The 20833-nt window shown below is 44.3% G+C and overlaps 1 protein-coding gene across 1 annotated transcript; it reads right to left on the bottom strand.

Moving 5' to 3' along the window:
• Positions 1 to 14540: 14540 nt before the first annotated feature.
• LOC309535172 (UPF0690 protein C1orf52 homolog) lies at positions 14541 to 18984 on the bottom strand. Its single transcript, XM_082228015.1, has 3 exons — positions 18594 to 18984; positions 16700 to 16910; positions 14541 to 15106 (listed from the first exon to the last, which is right to left on the bottom strand). Exons 1-3 carry the CDS (start codon positions 18882 to 18884, stop codon positions 15027 to 15029), a joined length of 582 nt encoding a protein of 193 aa, XP_082084141.1. The 5' UTR covers positions 18885 to 18984; the 3' UTR covers positions 14541 to 15026.
• Positions 18985 to 20833: the final 1849 nt, after the last annotated feature.

Below are 20833 nucleotides of genomic sequence, written 5' to 3'. Positions count from 1 at the left end.
GGGAGTATTTCTTTACCGAAACCAGAATGGGAGGGGGGGGAACCCTTTATGAGCACACAAGTTTATTGCTTGCATATGCAACGCCAGTGCTTCTGTGCCAAAGCAAAGGGCTGGAAAAGCATTTTAGGTATCAGAGTATAAATAGTTGCACAGAAAGTCTTTTGTGTGTGCAGCAGGGTAGCTTCTAAGAACAGATAGCCATTTGTATTGTACCCTTTTAGGGAGTTCACAGCTCTTCAAATACATTATCTCCGCTCTCTTTACAACAGCTGTCAGTAGGCCAATGTTATCACCTCCGTATCACAGAAGAGAAGCTACGAAGGATAAAACATTTTGCTGCCTATAAGGCCACCTTCTGAAGTGATGGCACAATTGAGATTTGCACTGGGGCTTCAGAGTAGGGTTAAAAGAGGACAGTGCTGACTTTATTAGTTTATGGCACGTGGCTCATTTGTGGTGACCTTTGAGGGGTTTGCTAAGGCTAGGTCTCTGCTACTGAGTTGCCAAATACAACACCGGAGAGTGTTTGTGTGCTTTTGAAAGCTGCAGTTAAAGGAAAAGACTGAACAGGGAAGCTTCTCCCATCAGAGTGCTGCAGTGCTTTGCAAAGCAGCACCTGTCAGAAGTCCCCTCTTTGCAACCATTAAAGGCATTTGAGCTCCTGCTTTGTTTACTGAACCCCGTTACCCTAACACATGGCAATCAACTAATTAAAGAGCTTCTGCCTAAGCAGCTCTCAAATCATGGAAATAAGAGTCACAATAGAACCACGCGCACACACATTTCCCTTCCAACATTTCTCTGATGAAAATAGGGACGGCCTATTAAACAACCACCACCATCCCAACAACAACGATGTTATTATTTATACCCCGTCCATGTGACTGGGTTGCCCCAGCCACTCTGAGCAGCTTCCAACATATATACAAACAAAAAGAAACATTAAAAATTTCCCTATACAGGGCTGCCTTTGGGTGTCTTTGAAAGGTTGTATAGTTAATTATCTCCTTGGGGGTTGAAAAACTCCTTACCCTCCAACATTTCTCTGGTGGAAATAGGGATATCCTAAGGACATTCTGGGATCAAATCAGAAACCAGGACGTCTTCTGTAAATCTGGGACTGTCCCTGGAAAATAGGACATTTGGAGGGTCTGCATGAGAAGCGTGAAGCAACGGCATTAAGATTTTCCATCCTAGATAAATATATTTAGCTGACTCTGTTGTATACATGCAATCAGGTCTGTGAAGGGTTCTGTACCCCCCGCCCCACCCTAACCTCACAGTAAGCCTGGTCTTCAGATGGTGATTGCTGTTGAGAATTTTTAGAGGTCAAAGATATTCAAAATATTTGCATTCCTCCTATGGATAAAAGCACTGGTTTATTCTAATCTCTGCTCTAATAGTTTGATTTCCCAGACATCTCTCTTGGCATAATCTTTCCTATTCATTCCAAAAGCACTGGCAACATTTCAATAATTTTTTTGGGGGGTGGGGGTGGGGAGGCAGGGAAATACCACATATGCACTAATCTGTTTATAAACTCATATGCTGTTTGGAAGATTAGGGTTGGAGTCCAGAAACCGCAAGCTCACAAACGGTCCACTTTGCCTCGCTGCTGAATAGCTTGTTTCAGGCTTGCAACAGCTGGAATATTTTTAGAACGTCTCTTAATACTAATAATTAAAACCCATTTCTTAAGTTTTTCAAAAAAGCAGGTCTCCCTTTCTGCCAAAGATGGAAACAGATGGGTTAGGAAACGCTGACGGTCGTTTTTGAAAAATGGTTTGTCATCTGTGATCTGGAGTGCATATGGTTGCTTCTCGTGCTGTTTAACCCTTCAGCAGGCAGTGTATAATGCTGAACACAAACACTGCTCCACTGTATTGCCATTTGAGGAGGGGGTGGGGTGAAGCATGGCTTGATTTGAAAGCAAATAGAAACCCTAAGATACAGGAAACCTTCAGACTGAAGAATGCACCTGGGAATCACCCAGGGGTGTGGGTGTAAATTTTGCCCTGTAGGGACCCCCAACCAGCCACCTGCCTTCTTAATTTGCCCAAAGTCCTTGAAGTACTGTAGCAACACCCCTGCCTGTATAACTTGATCTGGGGTGTATAACTTGTATAACTTGATGTGGGGTGTAAGAGAAGTCCTGATCCCAAAACTGACCTCTATGTTTGCTGACCACGTCAACTTGTGGAGCATAAGAATGGGAAGGCTGGTTTTAAAAAAAATGCAATTAGAGGGCAGCATTACAGAAGGAAATCCCAAATGGTATCTGGGTGATACTTGTGGGGAATGAGGGTGATGTTATTGTTTTCTTTGGACCCGAAGCCACAAAAGGAAAAGAATGTCGCATAGGCCACTGTGGCACAAAACCTGATTTTTATTTTTACTAAGGGTTGTCCCTGCTGCCTCATTGTTTAGGAAGTTCAAAAAACTTGCTGGGATGGAGGGCAGGTAAAAGCAGAGGCATGATATAAGAGAAATCATAAGCAGCCTGCTTCTCCAAGAATGTTCTTAACACATCAGGGGTGTGTGTGTATTGGACATCAGGTATGAGAATTCCTGCAGTTTACAAAGCCGTATGAAAAATACAGAACTCATTATATGATGTATATTGGGATACATCAGGCTTCCTCAACCTCGACCCTCCAGATGTTATGGGACTACAACTCCCATGATCCCTAGCTAGCAGGACCAGTGGTCAGGGATGATGGGAATTGTAGTCTCAAAACATCTGGAGGTCCAAAGTTGAGGAAGCCTGGGATATATGATATACTATGAGAATATAACTCATTATATGATGTATAATGAAATTAAAAAGATGTTCAAGTTGATGATTCCCAAGAAACCCAAAGCTTTTCTTTTAGGAATTATAGATAACGATGTAGTAAAAAATTAATTTGTTCATGTATATAATGACAGCAGCATGAATACTGTATGCCCAAAGAAAGGAGGACGGAGAAGTTGCAACAAAGGAAGACTGGCTTTTGACAAGGATGGAATTCGTGGAACTGGCAAGGTTAACAGCAGAGACCCAAATGATGAAAAATTCCTTGAGGACTAGAGACCTTTTATTGTGTATTTAAAGAACTACTATGGTGAGATGAAGGGGACGCGGGTGGCGCTGTGGGTAAAACCTCAGCGCCTAGGAATTGCCGATCGCATGGTCGGCAGTTCGAATCCCCGCGGCGGGGTGCGCTCCTGTCGTTCGGTCCCAGCGCCTGCCAACCTAGCAGTTCGAAAGCACCCCTAAGTGCAAGTAGATAAATAGGGACCGCTTACCAGCGGGAAGGTAAACGGCGTTCCGTGTGCTGCGCTGGCTCGCCAGATGCAGCTTGCCACGCTGGCCACGTGACCCGAAAGTGTCTGCGGACAGCGCTGGCTCCCGGCCTATAGAGTGAGATGAGCGCACAACCCTAGAGTCTGTCAAGACTGGCCCGTACGGGCAGGGGTACCTTTACCTATGGTGAGATGAAATATGAGCAATAGTGTGAATTATTAAGACAATTTGGTTAAATAGTATATGTGAAATATGCAGCATTCAAGGGTAATAAATATGGAAAGGGAGGATGGGAAGTCAATGGATAATGTAATTTACAATCTATGTTAAAAAAATGGGGAGAGGGGGAGAGACAAAGAAAAATACAGAACTTATTCCACGCTTGCCAGCTCTTGGGTTAACAACTCTATACACGTTGTTCTAAGCATATTCCAGTTGTGTCACACGGTTATTGAACAGGCTGAACTGTGCGATAAAAGAGGCAATCCCTACATTGCAAGTCTTTCTGACTTGATGTTGTTGCATATTTGTGTGATGGATAGGTCCCTGTTTGGGCACCTATTAGCAGGTCAAAGCCTGCAGGCCTTGAAAGGAAGAATCTTGGGAGACACACACAACTGTCTTAGGCAGCTGTAACCTGCCGGGCCTGTTTGGTAGCTTCCCTCCTCCTAACTGTTAGAGCAAGCAGAGAAAACTCCCCAGGAGAAGCCAACCACCTATGTCAACAACAAAAATCCCTGAAAGAGTAAGTGTGGCTTTTGAAAACCTTTAAGCAACTGCTGGTTATTTATTTTTATTTTTTAAATGGCATATGTTCTAGGCAAATCCCTGTGGTGGTTTGAGGGGAAATGATATTGATAAGCCATATCCCGCACCCCAAATGCTTTGCTTTCAGCTGAAGAACACTCAGAGCAAGGAAACCATTTTATTTTTTTACAACTGACTCAGGCATGGTTTTCCAAGAATAAGGTTGCTCCTGCAACGATCTTCGGATAAACACATTACGCAAACGGATTCCCTAACAAGCCACACTCTCTTTGGAACCAGAGCCTGAGATTTGCTGATAAGAAGAAATTGGTAAAGATAAATTTATTCTGCATAGAAATGTCCATTATGCGATATAGTCAGGCATTTTACAGGGCTTCAGGTAAATGGAACATGCACACTGGCTCCTACTGCCATGCGAGCTGGTCTTTGACCGTAATAAATTATCTATCTATCTATCTATCTATCTATCTATCTATCTATCTATCTATCTGGCTCCTACTGCCAAAGGTTATATCATCCCTGCCCTAAAGGCAGAATCCAGCCTTCAGCAACCCAGTGTTACACCATACAATATGCCACATTGCCATGAGGACAGAGATGGGGTGGGTGGGAATCAATCATTAAACTCATCAAACTGCAGCATGCCAGAATCAGAAGATACCAGCGCTGTCTCATGCCAGATAAGTAACACAATGCAATTCAAGGAGCAGTTCAGTTAGCCACATGCTCTAAGAGAAGATGACAAGGGGCTGGGGGTTTTTGCCACCCAAGCCAACCAGGGGAAGATGCCTTTATTATCCAACATTGTGATGAGTGTGGAGCCACAGAGAATCTTCTAGAGCAGCCTTCTCCAACCTAGGATCTTACAGTTTGGGGCTACAACTCACGACCACCAGCCTTAGCTGTGCTACTTGAGACGGACGGCAGTCGTAGTCCAAAAAAAGATTTGAAGAGTGCCAGTTTGGGGAAGGTGGCCTTACAACAAATATTTTGAGGGCCTCTTGCATTCTACAACATCCATATCTCATCTCAGAGGCTCTCCCAACCTCTTACTGCCAGAGATAAGAGGTAAGCCAACCTAATACTAGGTTGGAATACTAGGCGAAGAAGAATCCTTCTGGACCCAGGTGCAGTGTCAGGGAGACACCGATGAAAATGGAACCATAGTCATCACCTGTCCCAGTTCTGTATATATTGAAAGCCATGTGGCTCTCTGCTTCTGTGACATCACCACTGTTCAGAAACCTCTTCCTATTCTCCATCTGAAGCTTATGAATGGACGGCTTGAAGTTACCATTTCCCATACCAATGTTCTTCATTAATACTGATTGTTCTCTCCACTCTACTGAGTTTGTAGAGTGCCGTCATGACCCTCTCTTTCTAATCAAACCCACTTGTTCCGTGCGAATACTTTATTTCAAGCATTGCCCTCCCTGTTCCACACCGTGATTCTGAAACAACCGAGAATAATCCAATGCACCTTCCAGGCTCTCTATTTTCTGTGCAAAAATGCTGATTTGTTGTTGTTTAGTCGTGTCCGACTCTTCGTGACCCCATGGACCAGAGCACGCCAGGCACACTGTGATTCTGAAACAACCGAGAATAATCCAATGCACCTTCCAGGCTCTCTCTTTTCTATGCAAAAAATGCTGATTTGTTGTTGTTTAGTCATTTAGTCGTGTCCGACTCTTCGTGACCCCATGGACCAGAGCACGCCAGGCACTCCTGTCTTCCACTGTCTCCCACAGTTTGGTCAAACTCATGCTGGTAGCTTCGAGAACACTGTCCAACCATCTCGTCCTCTGTCGTCCCCTTCTCCTTGTGCCCTCCATCTTTCCCAACATCAGGGTCTTTTCCAGGGAGTCTTCTCATGAGGTGGCCAAAGTATTGGAGCCTCAGCTTCACGATCTGTCCTTCCAGTGAGCACTCAGGGCTGATTTCCTTCAAAATGGATAGGTTTGATCTTTTTGCAGTCCATGGGACTCTCAAGAGTCTCCTCCAGCACCATAATTCAAAAGCATCAATTCTTCGGTGATCTGCCTTCTTTATGGTCCAGCTCTCACTTCCACACATCACTACTGATACAAATATGCAAAAATGCAGTGACACAGAAGTGTGGCTTAAGAGCATGATGTCCTGGTTATAATATTAATCCCAAGAGTAATTACACAAAGAAAAGACAGAAGCATGTAACAAAAGTAATAGTCACCTCCTAACAACTCTCAGCACCCTTGGCAAACTACAGTTTACAGGATTCTTTGGGGGTAGCCTGCTTAAAGTGGTAAGATATCTATTTAGATGTTTAGTGATGGGGGGCACACAGTTTTACTGTTTTTTCTTGAGGTGGGGAATCTTTCTTCCACAAAGGGGCAGGGAAGTGGTCAGCAGGGGGTACAAAGGCAGAATTCATTCACACATACATATGTCATGCCTCATTCTCTGACTCTCTCTCTCTAAACGCCCCCCTCCCCTTCGGGTACACAAACAGCTGCAGAAAAACTCAGCGAGGCTTCAAGTGGAGAGTTCACCTACACTAAACATACACATGGTATTTCCTGTTTATCTTCTTTCTGGGCCACAAAGAGACTTGCAATTTTTCAATTCCCCGAATCCCACTAGCTTCCACTGTCTGGGTGAGGACTATCAGTCAAGTGAGAGGAGTGGAAGTTCTTTCCTCCCCTTGTATCCCAGTTCCCTCAACTTTTGATACTTCTCCCAAATTCCTTTCCCTCAGACCTCCCACCACAGACAGAAGACGTCTATAACTGCTTTCGGCTAAGTTTATCTTGTTCCAAGACTGCTCAAGTAGCCCAACAGGGAATGCTTTGCGAGGGCAGTAGAAAGGGAACAAAAAGAGGCAGCGACTTGTTCATACTCTCTCCCTCAGGGCAGACACAGAGGGCACCATCATCCCCATACTGTAATCACAGTGAAGTCTCTATATGTTGAGAAATGTGGGGAAGCTGTGCTGGAATCTAACGCAGAACACATAGCCTTGTGCTGATTCACAAAACCAACTGGACCCTTTGAGTTTTCCTGCTGAATGCTGAAAAACAATTATCTCAACCTAGTGGGTTTTTATCTTTAAACTGGACTTGGACTCGGCAGCCCTTTAAACAGGGGACTGTCCTCTGTAAAATAGGACACATGGACACCCCAGCAGTTAGTAGAGAGCTAGGAGGGGAAATAGAATTGAACACAGGAAAAAGGGTGGATGTCAAGAAGCATGGCTTTCAGATATCAAACTGAAGCAACTATTTGGCTGCAAGCTTCTACTGTGGTTTCTGAAACTTCTAAAAACTGTATAGCAAATAGATAAGAGTGAGAAATCCCTACTCCCACAAAGAACTGAGAGGGCCAAAAAGACAACACATTCCAATTTACTTTTAAATATAGATTCTGGCTGCGATCATCACCCACGCTTTCGTTTGCATGTTACATTTTGGCAACGTATCCCTAAAATCTCTGGGTTAGTCTGTATCCAGGCAATACAGTGGTACCTCAGGTTAAGTACTTAACTCGTTCCGGAGGTCCGTACGTAACCTGAAACTGTTCTTAACCTGAAGCACCACTTTAGCTAATGGGGCCTCCTGCTGCTGCCGCGCCGCCGGAGCACGATTTCTGTTCTCATCCTGAAGCAAAGTTCTTAACCTGAAGCACTATTTCTGGGTTAGCAGAGTCTGTAACCTGAAGCGTATGTAACCTGAGGTACCACTGTATATCACATGGCCCATATATATATATATAATATATATGCAGGTTTTGGTGTCTTCGGGTGTCTTCCCGTGTAAGAGTCGGGGTGTCTGGGCGACGTTTCGACGAGGTCTCACTCGTCATCTTCAGGCTGGTGCTTTCGGCTTCTTGTTACTGGAACAGAGCAGAATCTGGTGTTTGAGTTCCTATAAATACTGTTGAGGGGTGTGGTGTATAGCCTCCAACGTTCTGGGCAGAGAGGAAGTTCCTAGATTAGTGTGCCTTTTCTTCTTTTGTTCCTTAATTACTTGAGGGATATCTTGAGTGATTTCATGAGTGATATTCTGAATACCACTGGGTGGGTCATTAATGAATGCTGAAAAACAATTATCTCAACCTAGTGGGTTTTTATCTTTAAACTGGACTTGGACTCGGCAGCCCTTTAAACAGGGGACTGTCCTCTGTAAAATAGGACACATGGACACCCCAGCAGTTAGTAGAGAGCTAGGAGGGGAAATAGAATTGAACACAGGAAAAAGGGTGGATGTCAAGAAGCAGGGCTTTCAGATATCAAACTGAAGCAACTATTTGGCTGCAAGCTTCTACTGTGGTTTCTGAAACTTCTAAAAACTGTATAGCAAATAGATAAGAGTGAGAAATCCCTACTCCCACAAAGAACTGAGAGGGCCAAAAAGACAACACATTCCAAGTGGTATTCAGAATATCACTCATGAAATCACTCAAGATATCCCTCAAGTAATTAAGGAACAAAAGAAGAAAAGGCACACTAATCTAGGAACTTCCTCTCTGCCCAGAACGTTGGAGGCTATACACCACACCCCTCAACAGTATTTATAGGAACTCAAACACCAGATTCTGCTCTGTTCCAGTAACAAGAAGCCGAAAGCACCAGCCTGAAGATGACGAGTGAGACCTCGTCGAAACGTCGCCCAGACACCCCGACTCTTACACGGGAAGACACCCGAAGACACCAAAACCTGCATTCCTGTACCCGTGAAAATCTACGAAAGCATATAATAACATATATATATGTGTGTGTGTGTGTGTGTGTGTGTTTTATATATATGTGTGTGTGTGTGTGTGTGTGTGTATGCATGTATATATGTATAATGTCCCACATATATATATATATATCAGACAGCTTGGGCAACCAAAGAAGTAATTGACTGAATGAGAATATCCTTACAGATTTCTCAAGTCACAGCGTCCACTTCCCCATAAAGAATGAATCCGTAGTATTCCCTGTAAGTTGCCCTTGGCCAGAAAATAAAACAGTACAGTATTAAGGGTATTTTTATTGCCTGAAGTAAAAAAAAGAGTCCCCTTGGAGGAGCAGCAAGCTACATCTACCGTATTTTTTGCACCATAACACTCACTTTTTTCCTCCTAAAAAGTAAGGGGAAATGTCTGTGCGTGTTATGGAGGGAATGCCTACGGGTGGCATGCCTACGGATTTTCCTCCTCTAAAAACTGTGCGTGTTATGGTCGGGTGCGTGTTATAGAGCGAAAAATACGGTAACTGTTAAATCCTTCACTCTTCAGAACAAATGAAGGGAAAGAATGCCCTGAGGTAGAACGAAGACTGCCACCACAAGCGGAAGAGACTGGCAGATTTCCAAATACGGATGGACCACAGTTCATTTGCATAAAAATTAAGTCACTTCCCGCTGTCCTCCTCTTCAGTGGTGCAGGTGCAGACTCCGCATGCAGCCGCCTTTGATGAGCTCAACCAATGGCAATGGAGCTTTTCAAGGACTGGGACCTGTGAACTCCCCCAACAAAAATCAAATCAGGGCACCATGTGAAGAGTCATGTTTCTCAGATACAGAAAACAGTTTCAAAGCATCTGGGAGTCAAGGGAATTCCTGTGGTTGTGCACTTAGAGCACTGTTTGGGTGTGGACGCTTCATGTTTGAACCGCTGCTCACTTTGTGGCCTCGTCTCTCAGCCTAACCTACCCCTGAAGACCTTCAACTTGTTTGGGTAGCGCACTGGCGGCCAGTGCAGTTCTTTAGGCAGTGGCGTTGCACATTGTTCAAAGGACCACCGCTTCTGCGATCTCATTGCACCCTTCTGCACCGACTGCAGCTTCCAGATCAGCCGTAAGGAGAGTCGCACACAGTGTCCTGGTTGGAGGTAGCTGAGCAGTTCTGACATAGAAAACTCCCAGCATGCTCGCTGTCCACACACACCTGACGTCTGCAGGTTCTTAGGCTGTCCTCCATCGCTGTACTGGGGTAACATCCTAGATGCTGGGATCGCAAGCCGTGTCACTGTACCAGCTACTGCACCTGGTAACTTTTGGCTTGTGGATGAGGCCGGACCATCTCAGGACGAGAGTATCTTGTGAGACCCAGGTGGTAGGATGTAGTTGGGAGCACGTGACCAGAAAACCAAGGACCCAGCATCAAAAACCAATTCCGCAGCCGGCGTCTGGTGCAATGACAGCGGAAAAGTGACTAGTCATGTTTTAAAAAGGAAATAATATGTACTAGGACATTGGATATGGTTCAGCCAAAACCTCAACGTCCAGTAATCAAACCATGGTTATAATCATAGAATCATAGAGTTGGAATAGACCACAAGGGCCATTGAGTCCAACCCCCTGCCAAGCAGGAAACACCATCAGAGCACTCCTGACATATGGTTGTCAAGCCTCTGCTTAAAGACCTCCAAAGAAGGAGACTCCACCACACTCCTTGGCAGCAAATTCCACTGTCGAACAGCTCTTACTGTCAGGAAGTTCTTCCTAATGTTTAGATTGCCTCCTCTCTGTCATTTAATGAAATCATCAACAACATTGCTGAAATTTTAACAGTTGCGTTTTTGTTGTGTTTACAAGCCGTCAAACAGCGAGAGAGGTGCAGAATAAAAATGCTCAGTCAATGAATGGATTTCTTTAGTCCTGGCTTGTTTACATGAACCTCAGTACCTAAACCCATGTGACTCAAATAACCTGATTACAATTAAGTGCTCGTTTTATGGACTTTAAAAGGAAGCAGACTGGCTTAAATCTAAATCTAGTTCATGGTTCAGGAGCACGCAGAGATTTATCTAACATTCCGCAGTTGCTTCCTGGGACATCTGGTGGTGAGACATTTGCCCCAGGGGGGGTGAACTGCTTTGGTTAACCTTTGGCCTTTTAAGTCGCAACACAGAGGCAATTTCTCTCACGCACATTTCTTGACATCGAGTGAGGCAACTTTACTCCAGGGTGAGAGAACCAGAATGTGCCAACTGCACATGCATAGCTGAGGCACTGAAGAGGGGTGGTGCAGGAAATGCCCAAAAGAACAAAATTTGGAGCAAATATTTTGAAACAGTATAACAACAACCCCGAATTTAAAGCTATCCACAAATAGAATGTACCATATTTTTCGCTCTATAAGACGCACCAGACCACAAGACGCAGCTAGTTTTTGGAGGAGGAAAACAAGGGAAAAAAATATTTTGAATCTCAGAAGCCAGAACAGCAAGAGGGATCGCTGCGCAGTGAAAGCAGCAACCTCTCTTGCTGTTCTGGTTTCTGGGATAGCTGCGCAGCCTGCATTCGCTCCATAAGACACACACACATTTCCCCTTACTTTTTAGGAGGGGAAAAGTGAGTCTTATAGAGCAAAAAATACAGTACGTTTCTATCTGGTATTTGCTCCACTTCAAGCTTTGGATGCTCCAGTTGCACAAATAGTTTGTGCAGGACAAATTGTCAAGAATGATATGTTGTGTGTGCGCCTCTTCTTTCCCCCAGTGTTGGTTTTATGAGCACCCAGCTGTGCCCTGACACTAAATAGAAGATGTAAATAAGGAGTTCAGGTCTGAACCCCCAAAACACAGTTTTCAACCTCCATAAGTAGCCATAACTTAAGGCTGACATGGCTATTTAAACATATTTATTGGGTGAAGAAATACAAACACAGCCGCTTGAGACACACAAAAGCCATTTCAAGCAACTGGCTAGAGCAAACAAAAAAAAACCGGAACGCTGCAAAGACCGTTAAGCAGAAACAAAAGCTTCAGGTCAGAGGGAGCACAGATTCAAGGCAGCAGGTGTGCAACCTTCCACAAGGAGTTAGTTGAGTGGAAAGTTATTTTCCTCCCCTCAGTCAAAACAAATTCCTGCCCTATTAAAAGCGCTGCTTCAAATGGGAAAACATCAATTTAGCACCTCCTAGTGGACTTTCAAGGAAATGCAGAATAAAAACTATGGATGATGATGATGATGATGATGATAACAACCACCCACCCTTCATCCAAAGGTCCCAGAGTAGGTGATAGCAATTTAAAATGAAACATTAAAAAAAGAAACAGTTCAAAACAACTTAAACTCATGAAAATAGGGTGGGTCCTCAAATACATACCTCTCAGGGCCAGGTAAGTGGTACATCTTCAGCATTTGACAAAAACTGCATAGTGAAGTTGCTAGACCGACTTCTGTGGGGAAAGAGTTCTACAACTTAGGGGCTGCTTTTATCAGCTGTTTTTTTCAGAAAGGTTTGCTTATTCAGTTCTCATTTTTAATTGGGTGACTTGGTCTGCAGCTTGCCTCGTTATAACTCAAAGAGGATGATGCTTCAACGCACTACAATACGTACTGCAGTCAGAACTGCAACAGGGAACAAGGGCTGAGGCCTCTGCCTTCTGCCAAGTGTGACAAATGGCTTATTTAGCTCAGAAAGTTAAAGGTAAGGTAAAGGAACCCTGGACCAGCCAAATCTGACTGGCGTGTGGTGCTCGTCTCCACTTTCAGGCCGAGGGAGCCGGTGTTAGTCCACAGACAGTTTTTCCAGGTCACGTGCCCAGCATGACTAAACTGCTTCAGGTGCAACGGGACACCGTGACGAGTGCCAGAGCGCACGGAAACTCCGTTTACCTTCCCGCCACAGTGGTACCTACTCATCTACTTGCGCTGGTGTGCTTTTGAACTGCTAGGTTGGCAGGAGCTGGGACAAAGCAATGGGAGCTCACTCCGTCACAGGGATTAGAACCACCAACCTTACGATCTGCAATCCCAAGAGGCTCAGTGGTTTATAGACCACGGCACCACCCTTGTCCCCATAGAATTGTCCACTACACAGAAGGAGAAAAGCTCTCCAGGGCTTCAGATAGATTTCTCTGTTGGTTGTACCTGGAGATGCTGAGGACTGAACCTGGGACCTTTGGTAGGCAACTTTTGTCCAGAGCCTCCTTTTCGTGTCCGTGAGGGGAGAGACGTCTGCTTTCCAAGCTGACTGGTGATTCTCATTTGACGCCTGAAAGAACACAAGGATCTGGGTTATTTACTACACTCATTGTTCTCCGAGAACACAGACGGCTCCTGGAGAACATCTGTCACTTGCAAACATACTGAGCACAAGCAGTCAGCACTTTTTTGTGTTGGCGAAAGCTCCCAAGTTAGCTCTTAAAAGTCAGACCCACTTTTATCTATCCTTTTAGCCAGAGCATATGCTGCACGAATAAGCAGCACCTCTGAAGACAGGCACCCAATTAGCATTTCTTCTTACTCCTGGATACCAGATGGAGGAGCAATTGTGGGTTCATCCTAACAAATGCTTGCAAGAAACTGCAACTCAAGTGAAGAATTTTAAAGTGTTAAAATGTCATAGGTACTAAGCAATAACCAAAAATAAAAAAAAAAAAATATTCAGAGCTGGCAGCTATGTCTCTTGAAGAGACAAACTGAAGGAATGGTTTCCTGTCACTTTTTCTCCAAACCAAGGCTACAAGAGTAGAGCATGGGCACAATTGGCTTTCTGTTGGATCAGGGCCATCTCCTTGTCAATCTCCTGATGCTGTATCACACCAGGAGATTTTTATTTCAATCTGAAGCAGACAAAGCTTGAATGGAAATGAACTCAAGTGCCAAATTGGAAAGGCGGTGACTTCAAGCCATGGCTGCCAAAGAAGAATATTTCCTTTTGAATTCAGCTTCACCGTAGCTTTACCTATTCCGCACCTGAGATCAGGTGATGAGACAGGTAGGTGTGGCTTGGCCAAAACAGCCTCGTGAGCCAAATGTGGAGGCCTAGAGGCTCTCACGAGGCTTGCAAAGCTAAAGGTTCTCCACCACTGCACTACAAAGAATTATTTTTTATTCACTTTATCATCTTGTGTTAAAAAAAAATCCTTTAGAATCTGAATGACTGAGAGATGACAGAAATCTAAATACAAAAGGGTCGTTGCTTTTTTAATGGTTCCTACACTACTCAGGATAAAGTGTAACTATTGTCTGATTCATATAATCCGCCTCACTTTCCTCGTTGTTCTCAGAAAAGAATATGCAGACACGTTATAAAAAATGTTGTTGTTGCTGCTGCTGCTGCTGCTGCAGAGATGCTTGATGGCTCTCAAAAGCTTGCAACACCATTTAAGGCAACTAGTTGGTTAAATTCAAAAAAAACAAGGCGGGGCTACACTTACAATTAGGCAGAGTGAGGCAACCGAGTTTGAGATAGCAAATGTCAGATATTTTGGAACACTGTGTGTTTGTCAAACCATCTGCTGTTTTCTTGCTTGCGGCCCAACAATGCCTTCTTGTAGACAAAGTCCTTTTCTGAGTCTGAGGAAGAAAAGTCAGATGGCACATCTATGGTGGTAAAAATGAAAAATGGCAAGAAAAGTACAACTCACCAGGGGGCAGGGGCATGGCGAAATCCTATTAAAAACATATACAAAGCTTTGCGTGACTCAACACAGATATTCTTGATTTATAGGAAATTATGGAGTTTTTTTATTATGCACATTTTTGTCAGTTTTGGAGTAAGGATACCAGATACACTTCCAAACATATAGTTTTATTTCAGTGACCTATTTACATATTTTACATACATTTCAAAATAGCATCACTATCATCACCACAATACATTCACCCCTTTAAAATGTCATTTCTTGATTTTAGAAACAAATATCTTCTACCCCAATGGTAGTTCAGTAAACAATTCTCACATTTTTTTTCAGTTTCATGAATGAACAGAACACTCTGAAATTCCATAGCCCACACAAATATTTACCACAATATTCTAAAAGGTTGTGTTTTCATTAAAAGGGTTCTAATTGAAACATTGTGGGTTTATAGACATGACATCTAAAACAATACCAATCAATGCATTCTATAATTTCCTGTATAATAATAGAGTCCATAAATGTGCTGTATGGTTGGCAATGCTTTTTGCTCCCTGGTCCAGTGGTGAAATCAAGGTTCAGTAGACGTTCTACGTGTTCAAGAACAACATTGTCAGCAGTCAAACTTTTGTTCAATTCATCACTGCTTCTTTTTTCTCATCTGCTCCTCAGGGTCTAGCTTGCGTTTCTTAAACGAAGCAGGTTCATCCTTTTCATCATCTTCAAATAAAAAAGTATTTATAAATGCAAATATATGCATAAGCTGGAGGTTTTTAAAGCCCCATTTACAAAAGCTTGGCTTCAATTCATCTGGCATAATGCGTTCAGTTCTCGGCAACATACTTTGGAAGAAGGATATAGAATGGTTCAGAAGATGGCAACAAAAATTGATCAAGGGTATAGAAAAAAGTTCTATAAGGAAAGGTTGAATAAAGGAATTGGATATTTTTAACCTGGAAAAAAATGAGGAGGGACTTGATATTCCTTGAAGTGTGTGTTTTCTGATTTAACAGACTGTAGGATTACATCCAATAGGCTTAATTTACAGGAAAGTATATAGTTGAACATCAAGTGGTAATTAATGGTAAGAGCAGTTCAACAATTTTTAAAAACAAAGTGTTTGGTACAGGGAAGATTGTGCTGGCACATCTCTGTGGCCAGTAACGGTCTACAGTCTAGTAGTTTCTACTTGTGAGCATCACCAATTAAGCATGGGGTAGAATGGAGGTATATTTTTATATATTAAACATTCTAGTCAAAGCTTGCATCTTTAATAGGAATAGCAGTCAAACCAAAAGGACACACGGAAACAAGGGTCCAAAAGAAATCTAAAATAGCAAGTTAAACCATTTATTAGAAGCAGCAATATCCTCCAGTGATTTAAGCGATGAAAAACTCAAGAGCTAGTATCAGAATATTCAGGGATTGTCCTGAGGAAGAAACTACTTAAAATACCTCAGAACATGACACACACCTTCATTATCAAAACAGAAACTCCCGCGCATCAGTAAAAGCCAACAGACAAAAGTGGCTTTGAACGTTAGGAAAGCGAAGGAGGAAGAAGAGAAATAGATATTATACAGTGGTACCTTGGGTTAAGAACTTAATTCGTTCTGGAGGTCCATTCTTAACCTGAAATTGTTCTTAACCTGAAGCACCACTTTAGCTAATGGGGCCTCCCACTGCTGCTGTGCCACTGCTGTGAGATTTCTGTTCTCATCCTGAAGCAAAGTTCTTAACACGAGGTACTATTTCTGGGTGAGTGGAGTCTATAACCTGAAGTGTCTGTAACCTGAAGCATATGTAACCCGAGGTACCACTGTAGTCTGAAAATACAGGAAGATACAGCCTTGGTGATGCTAAGCAAGTCTGGATCTGATGCCTTGTGACTACCTGGAAACCACATGTATGCCATCTTGGATTCCATGATAATAGAAGAAAAGTTGGACATAAACATAATGAAAATGAATGTCTTCCACTCTCCCACCCTGTTTTTTCCTGCACTATTCAATCCCCATCTTGAGGGGGAGATGCAAAGATTCTGTTATAGGTAAGCATGCAAAAAGAGGAAGTGCCTTGTACTTCCTGTGCCCCCGCATTCCATGACAAACAACTCAAACTACCTTCAGGTGTAAAATTGTAACAGGAAAACTATGCTGCTTTTACTATTACATTGCTGAAAAAGCCACGGGATGTATTGCTGGCTAAAAGTATGCCTGGATTCAAAACTATACTATTCAAATTGGCATTGATGGAAGTATCTAACTGGCACGGGGGAGATTTAAATCAAATTATTTTTATACAAAGGGTTACCTGATTCTACGTGCTCTTGCTCCTCTTCTGCTGGTAAGAAGTTAACTTTGTTTGGATTTCTTGGAGCATCATCACCATTATCTTCATACATATTGGACCATTTGATTGCCATATCGAGCTCAGGAGGTGGCGGCGGCTTTGTTTCTTTGACACTATAAGTTTCAGGGGGCGGAACAGCATGTGTCGTCCATGCCTTGAACTCCTTTGGAGGCTGTTTGGGTAAACACATTGGGTTAAAATACTGTGCTGTCAGAAGACCAAGTGCAGGGACTACGTATCTTGTAATGCATTTTAAAGGCATAGGTGCAATCAGGGCACAAGTTGTTTTGCTCTCATATCTGAAAATATACCCAACATCTAATGAATGAGCAGTATCACTGATGAATGAATAAAGCAGCAACATAGTATCATCAATGCCAAAGCCATTTAGAAATCAAAATGGTTTAAGCAAATAAGCCAAGTCACTCATTACAAGAATAAATGGAGAAGGAATACAAAACAACCCTGATCTAGGAGAAATACTCCATCTTCATCCCAAATAGGATAAATAAGTTCCATATTTTGGATACAAACAAGAAAGCAAACCCCACTGACCAAGGAGTTCCGTATCTTTAATGCTAGGCTTTAAAGCAGCCTCTGGCTCTAGGGAAGGATTGGGGACCTGAAGCTCTCCAGATGTTTTTCGGTGTCAACTCCAACCAGCTCCAGACACCATGGCTAATAGTCAGGGATGATGGGAGCTGGAGTCCAATGTATCTGGAGGTCCACAGAATCCTCACCCCTTCCCCTAGAAGGATGGAAGGACCAACACAGGATTTTCATTAAAAAAAGTAATTATTTTTATAATTATAAAAAATTAAAATATTTAACACTGAGAAGTTGTAAAGAGACAAGTGCTGCTGGGGCAATTGCTGTTGCCCTATGGCTGGACCTTCAATGACAGCCCTTTCTGTTCCCAGACAAACAGTCAATACCAGAATATCTAGATCTGTGGTTCCCAACATGTGGCACACGCCCCACAGGGGGGCAATTTGATTTTAAAGGGGGGCAATTTGAGAATGAGTTAAACCAAGTTAATGGCCTTTTAGGCTTCCTCCACATGACTAGGAGTTCACTTTTTGAATAATGATAATTATCGTATATGTCACAGGATTTTAGAGATGCTTAGGTGGGGCACGGCCAAAAAAAGGTTGGGAACCACTGATCTAGATACTATTTTAATGTGTAGCCATCAATTATGCATAGCCATCGATTATAATGTAATTAACATCACACACAACTTTTCAGCGTTCCATATGCACCTGAAACTCAGGATAACAGATCCGATGAAGCAAACCAACACTCAAGATAGATTTGTGTGTGTATATGCTCAAGGTGGGGCCTAAAAGTCTCAAATACCTTCTCCAGCCAGGGTCTCCAATAGCCCTAAACCAACCTTTTTAGGCCACAAGCCTCCCTAATAAAATAAATTTAGGACACAAGAAACACAAGTATAGACTGCCAGGGGCACCCGCAGCCGGAAAAGCTACAGGCCCCGGCAGTGAGGCACACATAGGAGCCAACTCCTAGAGCCAAAGTCCCTTCAGCCATCCCAATAAAATATGTGACCCCCCCTCCCAAGTTGCCATTCAAATAGTGTGCGTGTATGCACTGTTGTGGTCGGTTATGGGGGGGCTTACCTGCCCCTCCAAAGCATTTTATTTACCCCTGGATGCACATCATGCGTGTATCTCTCCCGTATACAACTCCATATATATAGGAGTCCCGTATACAACTCCATATATAGGGATATATGATGTTAGGTCTTCCCAGCGTGGTCCTCCCCTCGTCGCCCGGCTCTTGCTGCTGCAGGAGAGCGACACCCCCCCCAGCCCTCCCCTCCTTCCCCACCCACCTCCTCGGGAGCTCGCAGGACCCGGCTCTCCCAGTCGATCTCCTTGTGCAGCGGGTTGTAGAGGAAGGCCGGCCGGTGGACGCTGCGGAAGAGCTCGTCGGGCCCGGGCAAGCGCGGCCTGCCCTCGGGGCTCCCCCTGGGCAGAGGCGGCGGCCCTTTGGCCTCCCCGCCGCGGCCCGAGCCGGGCCCTTCGTCGCCTTCCGAGTCCGAGCCCGCGCTCTCCGAGCTGTCGTCGCTGGCCCCGTAAGCGGCGAAAAAGCCCAGCGGGTCCTTCCCTTCCGCAGCTGCCATGGCGGGGGACCGGTGCGGCAGGAACACCCGCCCGCGGAAACGGAGGCGCGAGGAGAGGGAGGTTCCGGGGAAGGGGGGGGACCAAAACACCACCCTCGCCCTCTCAGGCCTGGGGAAGGAAAGAGAGGAGGCGGCCGAACTCAAGCTGCCACCTCGGCTGGGAAAGAACTCTCCCCCTCTCTGCTGCTGCCCCACTTGGGGGAAATATACAGTATATATATATCCAGTGTTAATATATCACTTGTGTTGAGGTCGATGGGGGCTCTCACGCCCAAGTGAACGTGTAAGGGATTGCAGACCCTCCAAGTCTTCCTATTTTCCAGGGGCGTCCCTGATTTAGAGAAGCTGTCCCAGTTTCTGATTTGATCCACTTTTCCTTAGGGTGGCCCTACCTTTACCTTGGAGAAATGTTGGAGGGGATGGAATAGAACTTCCCTATTGTCGTTGGAGAAATGTTGGAGGGTATGGAGTTTATGCGACCGCCGAGCGGTCTGAAGGCAATCCTGTATAGGGAAGTTGTTGTTTTTTTAATGTTTTCTTTAATGTTTTTATATATGTTGGAAGCTGCCCAGAGTAGCTGGGGCAACCCAGTCAGATGTGTGGGGCACAAATAGCAAAATTATCATTATGGAATGGAATGTCCCTATTTTCATCGGAGAAATGTTGGAGGGTGTGGGATTGTAGTCTAGGGAGTCGCAGCCACACATTTAAAGCACATGGGGCCCCCTCCCCTAAATCCTGGGAACTTTAGTTTGTTAAAGGCTCTAGAAATTGTTTCTGAGTGTGGAGTAAAATAGAGTTCCCAGGATTCTTTGGTGGCCAGGAACCATGTGCTTTAAATGCCTCCTTTATGGGCTGATGTTAATACGTGTTGAATTATTCGAAGTCGTTCTACTGGGCAGTGAAGTTGAGGATGCAATGGAAGTGGGTTGCTTTGCCTGTGACTGCTACACAATAGGCATGGTAACATGCTCAAAGGCATGTTCACTCACCTTTGCAACAGGTCTTGTCATGGGCATAGCCGGGGGGGGGGAGTGGGGGCAGCTGCCCCCCCTAATCAATAAAAATCAGTAGCTGAGGTTCTGCCTCCTTAACAAAAGGCATCCCCAACAAAAATCCCGCCTACACCCATGGGTCCTGTATTATCAGCAAGCATTCTAGCTATTGTACATCTTGCTTCATTGCTCACAGCTACCTAGTTTTCCATGGCATTGTGGGCTCTACTATGTTGGAGAGGGTGCTCAGCAGCAATAGCATTGATGTCCTTTCACATCTCACCTCTCCATAGTGAGAGAAAGGCCTCAACACTTATCACCAGTTCTCTTCACTGCAGGAGTCTGCAGAAGACCTTGCAGATAGGTCTTCCAGTCCCAAAGGGGGAACAGTCACAATGAGTCGAAACTTCACCAGGTAGTTATCTGAAAGTTGTTTGGAATCTCCCTGCTGCATTCAGACCATTCACCTCTGCCCCTGCAGCAAAGACCAAATCCAAAGTTGTCCCATTCTGTGTGTTGGGTCCCTGACAGTCCCAAAGTTGCCATAAAGGCCAAGAGATCCTACGGAAGCCTAGAATAGGCTCTTCTAATGCTCCTTCCAATGTAATCTCTGCCAATTTCGTCAGGGAGGCTGTAGTGCAGCAGGGTGGATGGTACATTGCATGCATCCCCAATCTGCCTCTTTGGGCCAGGGGTCAGTAAACCTTTTCAGCAGGGGGCCGGTCCACTGTCCCTCAGACCTTGTGGGGGGCTGAACTATATCTTTGGGGGGGGGGAATGAATGAATTCCTATGCCCCACAAGTAACCTAGAGATGCATTTTAAATAAAAGAACACATTCTACTCATGTAAAAACACCAGACAGGTCCCACAAATAATCCAGAGAAGCATTTTAAATAAAAGGACACATTCTACTCATGTAAAAACATGCTGATTCCCGGACTGTCTGTGGGCC

This window comes from Podarcis vaucheri, assembly GCF_965113315.1.
Source record: "Podarcis vaucheri genome assembly, chromosome: 6".
Classification (NCBI taxonomy): Eukaryota; Metazoa; Chordata; class Lepidosauria; order Squamata; family Lacertidae; genus Podarcis; species Podarcis vaucheri.
This window is presented reverse-complemented; position numbering and strand designations above follow the sequence as displayed.